At 42.3% G+C, this 17,592-nt stretch overlaps 1 protein-coding gene across 1 annotated transcript in view; it reads right to left on the bottom strand.

Moving 5' to 3' along the window:
* The window catches only part of raraa (retinoic acid receptor, alpha a), a 65,951-nt gene extending 48,876 nt beyond the window's left edge, over positions 1–17,075 (bottom strand). Inside the window, exon 1 of the mRNA XM_063003229.1 lies at positions 16,809–17,075. Within this exon, the coding sequence (XP_062859299.1) occupies positions 16,809–16,941 (133 nt within the window). The 5' untranslated portion in view covers positions 16,942–17,075. The remainder of the gene's footprint in view (positions 1–16,808) is intronic.
* Positions 17,076–17,592: the final 517 nt, after the last annotated feature.

Raw genomic sequence — 17,592 nt, 5'->3', positions numbered from 1 at the left:
TGTTGGCTGGATATTTTTGGTTGGTGGACTATTCTCAGTCCATCAGTGACAGTGAGGTGTTTAAAAACTCCACTCATACCAGCACAACACACATTAACACACCACCACCATGTCAGTGTCACTGCAGTGCTGAGAATGATCCACCACCTAAATAATAACTGCTCTGTAGTGGTCCTGTGGGGGTCCTGACCATTGAAGAACAGGGTGAAAGGGGGTAACAAAGTATGTAGAGAAATAGATGGACTACAGTCAGTAATTGTAGAACTACAAAGTGCTTCTATATGGTAAGTGGAGCTGATAAAATGGACAGTGAGTGTAGAAACAAGGAGGTGGTTTTAATCTTATGGCTGATCGGTGTATTAAATATAAACACAACAACCTAGATGATTAATCTGATGGTGTACAAAGTTCTACAACATCAGTGAACTTTGGATCATGGCCTGATAATATCTCATTACTGATTATGATTGATGATTGATCCATATAAATAGGGCTTGTTTGGCAATATCAGTGGTGAAAGTCCAGGAAGCTCTGTACAGATCTCAGAAAGTCAAATGTCATGTAGAGCCATTTCTAAGCGAACTTAAGATCAAGTACATGGAAAAGTGGTCTTTTTACCAAGGTACTCGTTACCTTATGCTAAGGAATGTTTGTACGGATGGTCGGTTGGTTCCATGTGCAGTCAAACTAAATCTATGTATATAAAAGACGTCTAACTTGAGTAAAAAAAAAGAACAATCGTGTTTTAGATCCCATTCTAATCCCCTGACCGGCGTGACGTACCCGTCCCATATAAGTGTATGTAAATGTTTGACCCGACAGCATGAGAGTGTATATGAATGTATATTAAGGATGTTAAACTGAGCTAGGCTTGTTCACATGCTAATGGCGCGTGTGTGAAATCCCCCGCTTAGCTGCAAAACAAAGGCTCCAGGACAAAATAGCTCTACTATCTGCCTCGCAGGGGGGTAAAGGACGAGTCAGGACTGATAACCGGATAAAAGGGAGGAATCTGCATTTCAAAAGGGACAGAAGGTGGAAAGGAGAGAAAGTTCCAATCTATCAACCTTCATCCATCATTTTTCACTGAAACAGAGGGACAGAAATGTAGAGAACATCTGTATCTGATCCTCACATCAGACACATCTGTAAACGCCTCATGGATAGATCTGATTATACACACTGGTGTTGGAAAAGTAATCACCCCATTCTGATTGTCTAATGAGTTCAGAACATTAAACACAACCAGAAATTACAAATCACTGACACCCTAGTCTTGACGTTAAGTCTCGGTTGTGCTTTGGACGTGCCAGTGAGAAGGAAGGCTGGATGGGGTTTCATCTCCTTGGAGTCCTCCCTCCATTGGCTCCCAGTAAAATACAATGTAGAATTTAAGGTTCTTTTTATTGGTATTTAAGGCTCTCCATGGTGAAGCCCCATCCTATAAATCTAATCTTATCTGCCCCCATTCTACCTCCAGAATTGTAAGATCTTCTGACCAATCGCTTTTAACTGTCCCACGCACTTGGACAAGTTCTAAAGGTGACCGGGCTTTCTCTGTGGCTGCCCCCAAACGATGGAACAGCCTGCCACTTGTTATTAAGGCGTCCCCTACAAATGATAGTTTAAATCCAATTTGGGGGTCTTGGGTTTTAGCATGGCTTTCTCTGTGCCAGCTGTTTTATTTACATTGATTTTTATTTTCCTTTACGTGTTTTACTGTATTTGTGCTTTATTATTGTTCTGATTTTACTGTACAGTGCTTTGGATGGCACTTGAGGTCTTTGAAGGCGCTTTATAATAAACCTGACTTGACTTGACTTGGTGCTGTGACAGTGAACAGTGTTCTGTCTCGCCAAGGTCCTGCCTGGCATAAAGTGGTGTACACAGGGTATTTAAGTGTGTTCAAATTGGAACAATGCAAACTTGGAGGTGTAATAATAAAAGGACTCTACCGAACCACGGTGAGAGCCAACATTTCCAGGTTAAGTAGGATTTGTTCATCCTGCTGAGACTACAAATTCATGAATTCATGAAAGATCCTCTGAAGAACGTCTGAAAAATGGTCTATGTTCCTGAGAACAATAATGGGTCTTGTGTTCAGCATCTGTAGTTTTAGTAATACTGACACCTCATCTCCACCAAAAAAAGTCTACAATTGGATGTTTCCAGGGTTTAAATAATGTCGTTTTGGTAAAACAAACTCCTGTACTCCTGTAGAATGCATACAGCCTCCCTCCCTACCCAAACACACACACACACACACACACACACACACACACACACACACAGGAGGTGCCTGGTTCCTTTATCCCTTTATCACCCTGTGCATATCTCAGTCCCCTTTACCCCCTGCCCAACACACACACACACACACACACACTACAGTCAGCGACTCTTTAAACAGTGAGCACTGTGACATCAGGAATGATAGCACAGCCCGATTAGCATTCTAATAGCGCTGATAAAAGACCGAACACGCCCACGTCTCACCCCACTGAGGCACAATGCAAGGCCCAATCTGGAACATAGCGTTGATGTTTAATTTACTAAAGATGTAGCTCATCACATGCCTGAACCACCAATTAAAAGTGTCTGAGGTGCAGAGCCAAAAGGTGTCTGTTGAGTTCAGAAACAAAACGCGGTCATTTCAAATATGGACGCTGTCATAAGAACCATGAGAGCCTCGATTTTCTATTTTTGTGCTGGGTTGTGAACCAAAACCTCCTTTCACTTCTCATTCATCTTCTCCTATAGGTGCAGGTATGACAGGGTTGCCAAATATGACTTACACAACCTTGGAAAAGGCAGAACAAACCATCATTCCATGATGTTACCAAAACATGACGACTAATCGGACGGGGTCCAGGCTCTTCCATGGCCAGGCAGTTGGGCCCTTAAGAAAGGGCCACAATTGCTCGACTGTGGGTCACTTAAATAATGAAAAAAAAAAAAAAATGTGCACACAAAGCAAAGGCACTGCATCAATTCGCATGCTGAAGGGCTGTGTTCCAAACCACATTTACAGCGTGTTTAAACTAATACCACTGTTACACTCTGTAGTAGATGGGATGGTATTTGGGACACAGCAGCTCTGTGTGCAGTCTGTTACAGCAGGTTAAGGGAAGTGGTTCGTGTCGAATGCACCCAGTGATTTCTGGATTTCTGATTGGCTGTTTCTAATCGTTAGGCTGTCACGACGCATGTCACATGACCACATGAGGTTTGACTGACGAAATCGCCCAACCTAGTAACAGATCAAGGGGAAAGTTATGAACTTCTCCAAAATGCAACTGAAATACAGGAGAGGCAAGTGTGTGTGTGTGTGTGTGTGTGTGTGTGTGAGAATGGCTGGTAAATGGAGCATCTGAACCTGAATAGCACAGCAGGGGGAACATTAGAAAGAGCAATTGCACACACATAGTGTGTGTGTGTGTGTGTGTATCGATGTGTTATTTCATAGGTGTCTTTATGTGGGACAGCTGACATGTCAGCCAAAGCATTGTCTGTTTTTGGCAAGCGCCGGTGCGCCACACACACACACACACACACACACACACACACACACACACACACACACACACACACACACACACACAGTGCTTGACGAGGGCTCGAACACTATTTTCAGCACCTGCCTACAGTGGATATAAACCAGCAGGTTTTTGTCATGTAATATTTTTATTTGTTTATTAGGATTTTAACACAAGATTCATCAAACACAGTCAAGGACAATTTTGCATCTCCAGTTCACCTCACTTGCACGTCTTTGTGCTCCCGGAGGAAGCCCACACAGACACAAAGAGAACATGCAAACTCCACACAGAAATGACCAGGGAATCAAACCCAGGACCTTCTTGCTATGAGGTGACAGTGGCCTCTGAGGAAGTTCACCTTTTAGCATGACAACAACCCAAAGCACCTTCACATCAACAAAAGCATGGCTTCAAGGTGGACCAACTAGGTAGGAGTGTCTAATAAAGTGGACAGTGAGTGGACATGGTATTTAAAAACTCCAGCAGCACTGCTGTGTCTGATCCACCCATACCAGCACAACACACACTAACACACCACCACCATGTCAGTGTCACTGCAGTGCTGAGAATGATCCACCACCTAAATAATACCTGATCTGTGATGGTCCTGTGGGGGTCCTGACCATTGAAGAACAGGGTGAAAGGGGGCTAACAAAGCATGTAGATAAACAGATGGACTACAGTCAGTAATTGTAGAACAGTGACAGTGAGTGTAGAAACAAGGCCTTTATTTGTCATATATACAGGTGTACAGTACAATAAAATTCTTTCCTTGCTTATCCCAGCTGGTTTGAAGGCTGGTACAAAGCGCCCCTGGAGCCGAGAGGGTTAAAGGCCTTGCTTAGTGGCTGCATGGCAGAGCTGAGATTCGAACTCCCAACCTTTTAATTGATAGTCCATCAGAAATGATTCATCTTGGTCTGATTCATCCTGGCACTGTAACATGGGTGTGACTTTTTATATCCACTGTATGTCTCAATCTAGTATGTGTTACTGCATGTGTGTGTGTGTGTGTGTGTGTGTGTGTGTGTGTGTAATTTCAGTCGTAGTTGTGGGTGAACGACTGGGCATCACTCTGCTACCATCCAGACGCCTCTTAAGATGAAGGCCAAGAGTGTGCTATTACTCCAAGAACAAGGCTGTTAATATGACTGACAATGTCATATGCTCTCACACACACACACACACACACACACACACACACACACACACACACACACACACACACACACACACACACACACACACACACACACAGCTGTAGGATCATTCTAGCACTGGGAACAATGCCCACCCGGCTTATGAAAAAACAGCTGAGTAGCAGTTGGGCACTGAGCTCCAGTCGTTTGTGTGTGTGTGTGTGTGTTTCATAGCAGGTTTAGGATTTGTGTAACTGTTTTCTGTGGCTGAAGAATCAGCCTACATTTTTCTTTGTGCTAATATTCATACAGCAACTTCAGTTACTAATGTTAAACAATTTATCTTTTATACTGTACAGGGTCGCTGTAGATCAAGAACCGCCACTCAACAATAGCTGATATAACCACATGGGTGAGGGATTAGTTTATCAAACTTTTATCAAGCTCTACAATACAGAGTTACTGCACAAGGGTGCAGTAACTGCAGGGTTTGTCATGGTATGGGGGCGTGTCAGTGCCAGGATCTGTCATGGTATGGGGTGTGTCAGTGCCCTTGGTAAAAGTCATTTACTCTTCTGTGATGCAGCATTAATGCAGAAAAGTACATTGAGATCTTAGAGCAACATGTGCTGCCTTCAAGACGTCGTCTTTTCCAGGGACGTCCAGCATTTTTTAACAAGACGATGCAAAACCACCTGCTGCACACATCACAAAGGCACGGCTGCGGAAGAAGAGGGTACGGGTGCTGGACTGACCTGCCTGCAGTCCTGACCCGTCCCCAATAGAGAACGTGTGGAGAATTTTGAAACGAAAAATGTGACGACGACGACCCCGTACTGTTGCACATCTTAAGACGTATTTGCAGGAAGAACGAGACAAAATAAAAGCTGAAACACTAAATCGTCTCTAAGTCGTCTCCTCGGTGCCAAAACATCTTTTAAGTGGTGAAAAGGAACGGCAACATTACAAAGTGGTAAATGCTTTACTGTCCTAACTTTTTTTGGAATGTGTTGCAGGCCTGAAATGCAGGAATGGATGTTTATTAATAAATGAAATGAAGTCGAGCAGATAAAACATGAAATATCTCAGGTTCATCCTGTCTGACATCAATTAAAAGTCAAAGTAAATGTAAGAAACTCTGTGTTTTTTTTTATTATTTCTGATTTGGGGTTGTATATTTCAGTGTTTTTATATTATATTTGTGTTATTTTCAGTGTATAAGTGTCAAAAACAACCCCATTATTTTACATGAACCTAAAACATATGCAGTTCTACAGGACCATGGACACATTAACAGGTTTCCCAAACATCCTTATTGGGAAAAATACCTTGAAACTCAACGTCTTTTAAACTTGACGACACTCCCAGAACCAACGTCCAGTTTCAGGGTACCGCTGTACTTTACACTAAACTAAAGTAAGTGCAGATTGTTTTCTAGCGTACACATACAGTATATCATTTTGATATATTAATTGGCAGTAGTCTGTCAAATATTTGAAATATTTCAGGGGGCAGCATGTGGCCCATCCTGCTGAATGAGCCTGGTGTCGGGCATCTCCGCACTTCCTGTCTGGTTGTAGACTTGGAGTTCTCCAGTGTCACTGAGGGAGCTTTTATACGTCTGATTTATAACACCCCTCCTTTCTTTTACTGTCTCAGACCCCCATAAAATTCAAGTGTGTGTGTGGGTGGGTGTGTGTGTGTCTGGGCATCCAGACCCTAATAAACCGCGCCATTGTGCAACTAAAGGCAAGAATGAGCAGCATGTCCAGAGAACCCAAAAATGGTTCAATGTGTTCAACCACCATCAAACCACGACTCGTGCATACTGACCCATTTTGACCCTGACCATCACAAAGGTTCGAGTCACCTGATCACCTCTGAGGGCTAAACATGTGATTGAGTGCTTTACACCTGTCACACATCTTCATTCATCTTATTATTCTTGAACACCTCAATTTTAAAGATTAAAGGTTAACAGTGCAATGTCCGGTTAGAAACGAAACATTTGGCAACCCTGTGAGAATGGAATGTAGTTTATGAGACATATCTTTATTATTTTGACCTCTTATGTTTTTCTTTAAATGCTGACAGTTCTTAACATTGATAAACGTACAATTCTACAATTCTGTTTATTTTTTTGACACAACTACTGCAATCACTGTGCAAATTGTGCATCAACTATTACCTGCCCTTCCTTTTTAAATCATGTAGACATGAATCAGCACCTTTAAAACGAGATTTCAAACAATGGATTAGAATCAGACCAGTCAGACCAAAGAGTCGCCTAGCCTGTGTGAGGTGCACTTGTCAGTGTGCTCTCAGTGGTGGTCCCAAGCCAAGATACATTCAGGAGGGTTGGATCAGGAAGAGTATCCTACATAGACAATGATTGGCTGGACCAAGGGAGGGAGGCTGTAGTGTTCCACATAACTGCTGCAATTATGACCTCTGCTGACTGATCCAGAGACGGGGAATAATGGAGCTTTTATTTTGTCCCATTCTTCCTGCAAACACGTCTTAAGATGTGCAGCAGTACGGGGTCGTCGTTGTCACATTTTTCCTTTCAAAATTCTCTATTGGGGACAGGTCAGGACTGCAGGCAGGCCAGTCCAGTACCCGTACCTTCTTCTTCCGCAGCCATGCCTTTGTGATGTGTGCAGCAGGTGGTTTTGCATCGTCTTGTTGAAAAATGTTGGACGTCCCTGAGAAAGACGATGTCTTGAAGGCAGCACATGTTGCTCTAAGATCTCAGTGTACTTTTCTGTATTAATGCTGCATCACAGAAGTATAAATGACCAGAGACAGGGAATAATGGAGATCAGTGTGTGATACGGACCTCCATGTGAATGAAACCGCCTCATGCAGGTAAAAAGAAGAGGTTGGCTAAAGCACGTGTCGAAGATGGTGTGTGTCAGTTACAGCCCTCCTCCCCCCCTCCCGGATATGACTAGATAAGGAGGAAAACTGTAAGAAAATGTGAATAATGTTGTTTATATGAGTTTTCACACTTTTTTTAATGCATATTCTCCCCTTTTTCTCCCTCTTTAGCGCGTCCAATTGCCCAAGTTGCATCACGCATCCTCTCTGCCTCTGCTGATCCCTGCCCTGATCGAGGAGATCGAAGCTAACCCACATCCCCTCCGACACGTGAGCAGCAAGCCGTATGCATCTTATCACCCACACATTGACGAGTGTGGCGCCACCTAGCGTTGCGTGCGGAGAGACACAACCTAAGAGCACTCCTTCCTCATCTCCATGTAGGCGCCCCAAACAGCCAGCAGAGGTCGTAGCTGCACCATTCTGACAGAGAGAGACCCTATCCTTAGTCCCGCCCATCTGAACAACAGGCCAATCGTTGTTCATGTAGCCGCTCAGCCTCGGTCGGTAAGGCAGAGCTGGATTCGATACGACGTACTCGAGATCCAGCTCCGGTTGCAGTGTGTGTTTTTACCGCTGCGCCACCTGAGCAGCTAAGTTTTCGCAATTTTGAAGCTTTATTTATTAAGAATTTCAAAAACAAATGACGTCACTTTTCTACATAATCACCTTCCGATAAATGTTTTCAGCGTCGTAACCACTGATGTCAGTAACACGTTACTTAGTAACACGTTACTCTAATCTGACCACATTTTTTCAGTAACAACTAATCTAACGAGTTACTATTTCCAATCCAGTAATCAGATTAAAGTTGCTTATCCAAGTTACTGTGCGTTACTATTTTTGTCATTTTCCTTAGTAAAAAGATATATTTTTGCTTTCTTCTTGCGTCTCGGGGAGTGACGTCTGGCCTATGCTACAATTAAGTCACGAGCTGCGTCCGAAATCGCATACTTACAGAGTACGTACTAGATTGGAGGAAGTATGCACTACTCGGCCGGTAAAAAAGTATACTTTCAGTACAGAAGTATGCAGTATGCACACAACACCGCTACGTACTACATCCGCCATCTTACCAACGTCAAGTGATGACGTAAGGACGTGATGACGTAATATCACCATAGTTACAGACTCATTACAAACCCCACTCGCCAAAATTTTGGATATTTATCGTCTTTTTGTTATCTATTTGTCTTTAAAAAAATTTATTTTACTTATCTTACTTACACTTGTGAACAGAGGACTCTGTTTTCTGCTATTTTTTTTATTTTTATGTTGAGGCGGCGGGGGGTGTTGTCAGCAGATGCTGAATGTAACTAATAAAGTAACTTGTAATCTAATTTAGTTACTTTTAAAATCAAGTAATGAATAAAGTAACTAAGTTACTTTTTAAAGGAGTAATCAGTAATCAGAAATCAGATTACTTTTTCAAGGTAACTATGCCATCACTGGTCGTAACAACTTTTTAATGCCATCAGTAAAAATTTTTTCTGGTTGAGCTTGTAGCCACTGATGTGCCGCTGCTTTCACATCATCATCACATGAAAATCTTCTTCCCCTTAAAGCTTCTCTGAGCGTCCAAAATGATGTAAATCAGATGGAGCTAAATCCGGACTATAAGCGTCTCTCAGACACGACCGATTACTCCTCCTCCTACTACACCCTCACAGTTTATAACCAAAATATATAACTGAGGAAACTTTTTGAAGATCCCTCGTATTGTAAGGACTTAAATGTTGTGTGTATTTCACAAGGAATTGCACAGGAAAATTTTGTTGTATTTTATATATAATGATAATCAATGCATTCATTCATTCAAATGAACTTGTGCCAATTGTGGTATGTGAACCAGATCCACTGTGGCGGCCCCCAAATACTGGATCAGCCAAAGCCCCCAGAATTTAAAGTGTATGTAAACTTTTGACTTCAGCTGTAACTCTGGAGTGGACAGGAGCTGTAGGGAAGAGCCACACACACACACACACACACACACACACACACACACACACACACACACACTCTCTCCAGGCTAAAGCCATCTATCACTGAGCTGATGGCTGGCTGTGCTGTGTGATGGCTGCGCCGCGCCTTTCATAAATAACATCAGTCTAATCTAATCAGCTTTCATTATTCATCTGATCTTGTTATTTACGTTTGAATTATTAATAATCAGAGAGAGCGATCCAATAGGCGGTGTGTGTGTGTGTGTGTGTGAGTGTGTGTGTGCGATGTGTTCCCACTGACTGTCTCGGTGGGTGAACACAGAAAACCTGTTTGAACGCATTAAATCATAATGAGAGGTGTGTGTGTGTGTGAGTGTGTGTGTGTGTGTGTGTGTGTGTTCGTGCTCCGTGGGGAAAGTTACACTCTGATAAATAATTCCTGAGCCGGTATTCTAGGAGACGAGTGAAAGATGGACTCACTACCCGTCCTGTTCATGTGTGTTAGCACTGGAGCCATTATACAACTGCAAACAGTGGTTAGCATTAACATTAGCATTAGCACCAGTTTGTATCTATAACTTCATCCATAATGCTAACGCTAGTAGCTCCAGATTTAAAGCTAGGCTTGCTGACACGATCCACCTCAGAACAGATCCTGAACGACTGAGACATGCTTTATTCGTTAATACACCCGGCTAAAACACATGAAGGCGGTATTTAAAACACAGTGTCCACATACTTCTGGCCGTGCAGCTACACTGAAGTCTGTTACTAACTGTAAACGTGATGATAAATCCTGACAGCGGTGCTTAGTGAAGTAAGAAAGTAAAAGTGCGACGGGCGGAAGTGGGTCAATTAGAAGCAGCGATGAGTGACCTCAAACTAATGAAAGAAAAGTACACACACACACACACACACACGCACACACACACACGCACACACACACACACACACACGCACACACGCACACACACACACACACTCACACACACACCGTCAGCACTCGCCCAAAACAAGCTGCTTTCAATTACAGCCAAACAGTAAAAAACGGTGAACTACAGAGAGAGACAGAAAAATACACCTTTACATTCTTTAGTTCTGTCTGTCTGTCTGTCTGTCTGTCTGTCTGTCTGTCTGTCTGTCTGTCTGTCTTAATGGTACCAGTGAACTATAGAGACAGACAGAAAAATACACCTTTACTTTCTTTGGGTCCCTGAGCAAGGCCCTTAACCCTCAATTGCTCATCGTGTAAGTCGCTTTGGATAAAAGCGTCTGCTAAATGCTGAAAATGTAAATGTAAGTCGCTTTGGATAAAAGCGTCTGCTGAAAATGTAAATTTCTTTTAATTTTTTTCTTTATTTCTTTTTCTATAGAGACAGACAGGAAAAATACACCTTTACTTTCTTTATTTCCTTCTTTATTTCTTTTTCTTTTCTTTTATTTCTTTTTCATTTTTCTTTCTTTATTTTTCTTTCTGTTTCTTTTTTCTTTCTGTCTTTTTCTTTATTTCTTTTTCTTTCTTTCTTTCTTTTTCTATCTTTATTTCTTTCTGTCTTTTTCTTTCTTTCTTTTTCTTTCTTTATTTCTTTTTCCTTTTTTTTCTTTCTTTCTTTCTTTTTCTTTCTGTCTTTTTCTTTATTTCCTTTCCTTTATGTCTATTTTTTTTCTTTTTCTTTTTTTCTTTTCTTTTCTTTTTTCTTTTTCTTTTCTTTCTTTCTGTCTTTTCTTTTTTCTTTTTCTTTATTTCTTTCTGTCTTTTTCTTTCTTTCTTTTTCTTTAGTTCTTTTTCTTTATTTATTTCTTTCCTTTTCTTTCTTTTTCCTTCTTTTTCTTTCTTTCTTTTACTTTTCTTTCCTTTTCTTTCTTTTTCTTTCTGTATTTTTCTTTATTACCTTTTCTTTCTTTTTCTTTCTTTTTCTTTCTTTCTTTTTCTTTCTTTCTTTCTTTTTCTTTTCTTTCCTTTTCTTTCTTTTTCTTTCTGTATTTTTCTTTATTTCCTTTTCTTTCTTTCTTTTTCTTTCTTTTTCTTTATTTCTTTCTGTCTTTTTCTTTCTTTCTTTTTCTTTCTTTCTTTTTCTTTATTTCTTTCTGTCTTTTTTATTTCTTTTTCTTTCTTTTTCTTTATTTCTTTCTGTCTTTTTCTTTCTTTCTTTCTTTCTTTTTCTTTCTTTCTTTTTATTTCTTTTTCTTTATTTCTTTTTCTTTCTTTCTTTCTTTCTTTCTTTCTTTCTTTCTTTCTTTCTTTCTTTCTTTCTTTCTTTTTTTTCTCTCTCTCTATTTAATGGCACTATGTAAAACAGTAAAACCTGGAGAAAAGTCCCCATGATCCTCTGCGGTAAGTCGAAAATCACACACAAACACCTGACGCTAACCTCAAACCACAAGTTAACACCGCTAACAACTAGCATTGCTGCTAAATGCTGTAATTAAGGCGACATGAGTGTAAATCAAAGACGGCGTGTTTAACCCGCGACCGCACCACATAAACACCGCAATTATCAAATCAGTCTGAAACAACACACACACTCTCTCGCTCTCTCTCTCATACACACACACTCTCTCTCTCTCTCTCTCTCTCTCTCTCTCTCTCTCTCTCTCTCTCTCATACACACACACACTCTCTCTCTCTCTCTCTCTCACACATTCTCTCAACGCGACTTTCAAAAAAGTTGGGACTAGGTAAAACGCAAATCAGAACAGAAATCACTAATTTGTAGAAGATACCACAAACCAGATGTTTGTAAACATTAGGAGTTAGGACAGGAGCAGTATAAGACTGGAGAGTGTTTATGAGAACACTTGTATTCATAAAGCAATTCCAAAGCAGAACAACTTAAAAACAACGCTTTCTTACACACAACTGTACATACTCAGGATTTTACCATCACCATGGAGCCTATCCCAGCTTTTCAATGGGCACAAGGCACACAGTAACACCCTGGGCGGGGCACCAGTCCATCGCAGGGCAGACACACATACACACACACACACACACACATTCACCTATAGGGCAATTCAGTGTCTCCAATTAACCTGACTGCATGTTTTTGGACTGTGGGAGGAAACCGGAGCTCCCGGAGGAAACCCACACAGACACGGGGAGAACATGCAACGTGTATGTATATTAGTGTTCGTGAGTGTGTACATGTGAATTAGTGTTTGTGGGTGTGTGTACTACCATGTGTGTATCAGTATGTGTGTGTGCACATATAAGTGAATGTTTTTGTCTGTGCATAAGTGTTTGTGTGTGTTAGTGTGTGTGTATTTGAGTGTGTTTGTACCAGTGGGAGTGAATTAGTGTGTGTGTTTATGTTTGAACCTGGGACACTGTGTGTCCATGTGTGTATGTATGTGTGTGTGTCTGTGTGTATTAGTGTGTGCGTGAATATTAGTGTGTGTGTGTGTGTATTAGTGTTTGTGTGTGTGTGAGTGTGTATTAATGTGTGTGCGAAGATGAGTGAATATGAGTGAATATGAGTGTGTGTGTGTATTAGTGTGTGTGTGTGTGTGTGTGTGCACATATTAGTGGATGTTTGTGTCTGTGCATTAGTGTTTGGGTGTGTGTGCGTATATGAGTGTGTGTGTGTACCAGAGTAAGTGTATTTGTGTGTTTAAAACTGTTAAGATGTGTATGCATGTGTGTGTATGTATGTGTTAGTCTGTGTGTATTAGTGTGTGCATGAATATTAGTTTGTGTGTGTGTGTGTATGTGTGTGTGTTAGTCTGTGTGTATTAGTGTGTGCATGAATATTAGTGTGTGTGTGTGTGTGTGTGTATGCACATATTAGTGGATGTTTGTGTCTGTGCATTAATGTGTGTATTAGTGTGTGTTTGTGTGTGTATATAAGTGTGTGTGTGTACCAATGTATGTGTATTAGTGTGTATTTGTGTGTGTATGTGTGCGTGAGTGTATATGAGTGTGTGTGTGTACCAGTGTGAGTGTATTAGTGTGTATGTGTGGGTGTTTATGTTTGAAACTGTGAAGCTGTGTGTCCATGTGTGTATGTATGTGTGTATGTGTCTGTGTGTATTAGTGTGTGCGTGAATATTAGTGTGTGTGCGCACATATTAGTGGATGTTTGTGTCTGTGTGTGTGTATTAGTGTGTGTGTGAGTGTATATGAGTGTGTGTGTGTGTGTGTGTGTGTACCAGTGTAAGTATATTTGTGTGTACGTAGGTGTGTTTCTGTTTGAAACTGTTGAGGTGTGTATCCATGTGTGTGTGTATGTATGTGTGTATTAGTGTGTGTGTGTGTGTGTGTGTGTGTGTGTTTTCTGGTTTATCTCAGGCTCCGCCACCCAAGTGGAACTCGCTTCAGCATCATTCAAATGAAGACCAGCAGCAATGAGTTAAGCTAACACACCCAAACACACACACACACACACATACACACACACACACACACACACACACACACACACACACACACACACACAGCCACACAGCCAGCCACTGTAGTGGAAATGTCATACAAAATGTTCCTTTGGTTTGTGGTCCAAATAACACGCAACTGTGTACAGACCTTATTAAAGTGTGTGTGTGTGTGTGTGTGTGTGTGTGTGTGTGTGTGTGTGTGTGTGTGCACGCGCGCGTGTGTGTGTGTGTTGTGTAACCAGTCCTAGAGGAAGATAGCACGACGTGTACAGGAAGTGGTTGACCATGAAATATGTTTAGCAGAGAAACGGAACACGGTCACCTCTTTCTATTAACACACACCAGAACACACACTCCTACTTCAGTAGCAACTCCAACCTGGTCAGGGTGGCTGTGCATCCTGAGCTTAATCTATAAACAGGGTGCCGATCAATCGCAGGGCATCACACACTCACTGAAAAGGAAAAACAGGAACAGAACCAGTTTGTTGCAATCTGATGCGAATTGAACCTGTGATTGATGTTGAAGGAGGCTGTGATTAGTTGGGAGGATTTTACACAGTCAGGAGCATCAGGGAGAAGCTGAAGGAGCTTCCAGACTGAAACAACACTTCAACAGAAGAAGCTACAGAGTCAAACACCTTCAACCATCACTGTCAGTACAACTGCTTCCATCATCCACAAGTGGAAAGTCCATGGAACCCCAAATAGCACTTTTCACCAAAAGAACTCTGGTTCTTGAACCGGTTCCATTCAGTTTCTTCGAACCTTGGTGTTTTTTAAAGAACCGGACGCATTTCCGCAAGTTTTTAGGAGCCAAGACGGGCGTTGTGTAACGAAAGTAAAGAGTAGTAATCCGTAGTAAGTAGACAAGCCGTAGCCTAGTGGTTAATGTACTGGACCAGTAATCAGAAGGTCACTGGTTCAAGCCCCAGCACTGCATCAAGTTGCTGCTGTTGGACCCTTGAGCAAGGCCCTTAATCCTCAATTGCACAGACTGTATACTGTATACTGTAATGTACATCACTTTGGATAAAGGCGTCTGCTAAATGCAGAAAATGTAAATGTAATGTGATGACGGAGCATGTAGATTACCTGCGAGCATTTGTGCTGTTGTTACAGATGTTCGTTTTTACACAAAAAGCATCGATCAACTATTGCTGATAAGACATAGACGTGTTTGTCACAGTTGTTGTTTTTTTTGGTGCATCACGTAAGAAGGGTTTTGCACTTCGCTCTCACTGCGACCCTTGGTGCAAACTGCAGCTTTGCTCAGCGCTCGCCTTCCACGACACGAACATCCATTTGTGGGAAATAACCATCAGATCCACTCTAAAGCGTCCACATATATCTGTGTTTAGCTGGATTTACTTCACTGTGTGGTGGTTTTACTTTTAAACTTGTGTTATGCAGCTCAGGGTTCTGAGAATCAGCTTCTCCGGGAGAGTCGAAAAAGTTCAATGTAAAAAGGCCTAACTTGGCTTAATGTACTAAAAGTCGACATGTGGGCGCTCAGGTGGCGCAGCGGTAAAATACGCTAGCACACCAGAGCTGGGTTTTCGAATACATCGTATAGAATCTCAGCTCTCGGTCGAAGGGACAGTGGTGGCCTAGTGGGTGGAGCTTTGGACTATCAACCAGAAGATTGGCGGTTCAAATCCAGGCTCTGCTATGCAGCCACTGTTGGGTCCTTGAGCAAGGCCCTTAACCCTGTCTGCTCCAGGGGTGCCGTAAGGTGGCTGACCCTGCGCTCTGACCACAGCTTCCAAACAAGCTGGGATATGCGAAGAAAGAATTTCATTGTACTGTACACATGTGGATGTATATATGACAAATAAAGTATATCTTCTTCTCTGCCATCTGGCTGGGCTGGGCGGCTGCATGAACAACGATTGGCTGTTGTTCATAGGGTTAGGGGCAAGTCGGATCATGGGTCCTCATAACTGATGCAATTACGACCCCTGCTGGTTGATTGATGGCGCTTGCACAGGGCTGAGGAATAATGCCGATCAGGGTGTGGCTCTCCGTGCACAGTGCTGATCGGTATATATGAACTCGACTCGGGCAGGTGAAAAATGCAGTCTGTACTGAGCACGTGTCGGAGGGGGCGTTTGTCAGTTGAGAAGCGTCCTCAGTCAGCGGTGGAGGGTTGAATCAGTGGAGGATGCAATCAGGGTAATTGGGGTAAAGGGGAGAAAATTGGGGGGGAAAGGTTGGAAAAATAGAAAATTAAAAAAAAAAGTTGACATAGGACATGGGAAGACTACATTTCTCTCAGTTATTACTGGTTATAAGTGCTCTGTACTGCTGAAATTAATTGGTCGTTGTTCTAGTACAACAAGTCACGCAAAGCTTTATTTTTCACGTTAAGCAAAGTTCGTACTGTCCAGGTCACTTTTACCACATCATATCAAACAGTTTGGCTCATTTGAGGCACTTTGAAAATATCAGCAGCAAACTGGGTCAAAGTTCAATCAGGTGAACTTTAAAAGAACGAACGTCCAGCGTCCAGCTCCATAGGAAACAACGGCACAGCAGCACAGTGTAAAAGCGGTTTTGCATCTTCTAATGTGAAAGCACCCAAATCTCTATAACTTGACACGCCCACAGATGACGGTTCGCACTGAAAACCTGAGCGTTCTTTGGTGCCAGCTGTTTGGAACCTCTTTTTTTGGTGGAAACACGCTGAACCGGTTCAAAATCAACCGTTCCACGTCAGTAGAAAAGGGGTGAGTGACCCCGGACAGGAGCAGCACACAGGTTTCCACAACCTGCTTCCTAACTGATGATACGGAAGGTAACTGAGAAGCCAACAGTCGCTCATAAAGACCTGAAGAAACCCAGACAGAAAGCAGACGTGACGGCTGAACCTAGATCCCAGGAGTCAGACGTATCTGCACAACTACACACACACACACAACATGCAGGTATACTCACTGGCTGGCGAGGGAGTGCTGTACCCGCTGATGGGCATGGTGGGCATTGAAGGCATGGAGGGTGGCGAGAGGCTGCCCAGCACATGAGGGAAGAAGTAGGAAAAGTGGGTCACCGGGAAACCCTTCCCAGACATGGCTGACCCCGCCCACACTCCGCACAATCCGAAACGGGGTACGTTATGGGAATTCCTCCCCCATACAGAGTGTCAGTGTGGGCACGAGGCTTGACCGAGATGTTCCGGGTTTGATGTCGCAGAAGAACGTCAGTGTGAGGAACGTTGAATGCAGCAGAATCTTCTTGATATTCAGTCAAAATAAATCCACATTTTTGAACGAAGTTCTGAGAAGATTCTCATCCATAAACTGGTTTAGAATCAGAAGCCATCAGGGTTTTGTCCTGCTGTTCCTAAGAGAGAAAGAGACACAACAATTAGGCAAACATATTGTACTTTTTTAAGTCTGCCAGACATTGAACCTTGTGGGACTCCACTGGAGAGTCTGGATGTAAAGGGAAAAAACAAGGAAAGGAAATTTGTGTTTTAGCAAGTTCTAGAATTGATCAGATTATCTAAACCAAATTCCTCTCAATATACACCAACCAGGCATAACATTATGAGCACTGTCAGGTGAAGTGAATAACACTGATTATCTCTTCATCACGACACCTGTTAGTGGTGGGATATATTAGGCAGCAAGTGAACTTTTTATCCTCAAAGTTGATGTTAGAAGCAGGAAAAATGGGCGAGCGTGAGGATCTGAGCGAGTTTGACGAGGACCAAATTGTG

The sequence above is a fragment of the Trichomycterus rosablanca genome, chromosome 10 (genome assembly GCF_030014385.1).
Source record: "Trichomycterus rosablanca isolate fTriRos1 chromosome 10, fTriRos1.hap1, whole genome shotgun sequence".
Taxonomy (NCBI): domain Eukaryota; kingdom Metazoa; phylum Chordata; class Actinopteri; order Siluriformes; family Trichomycteridae; genus Trichomycterus; species Trichomycterus rosablanca.
The sequence above is the reverse complement of the archived record's forward strand: the minus strand, read 5'-3'. Positions and strand labels throughout refer to the sequence as shown.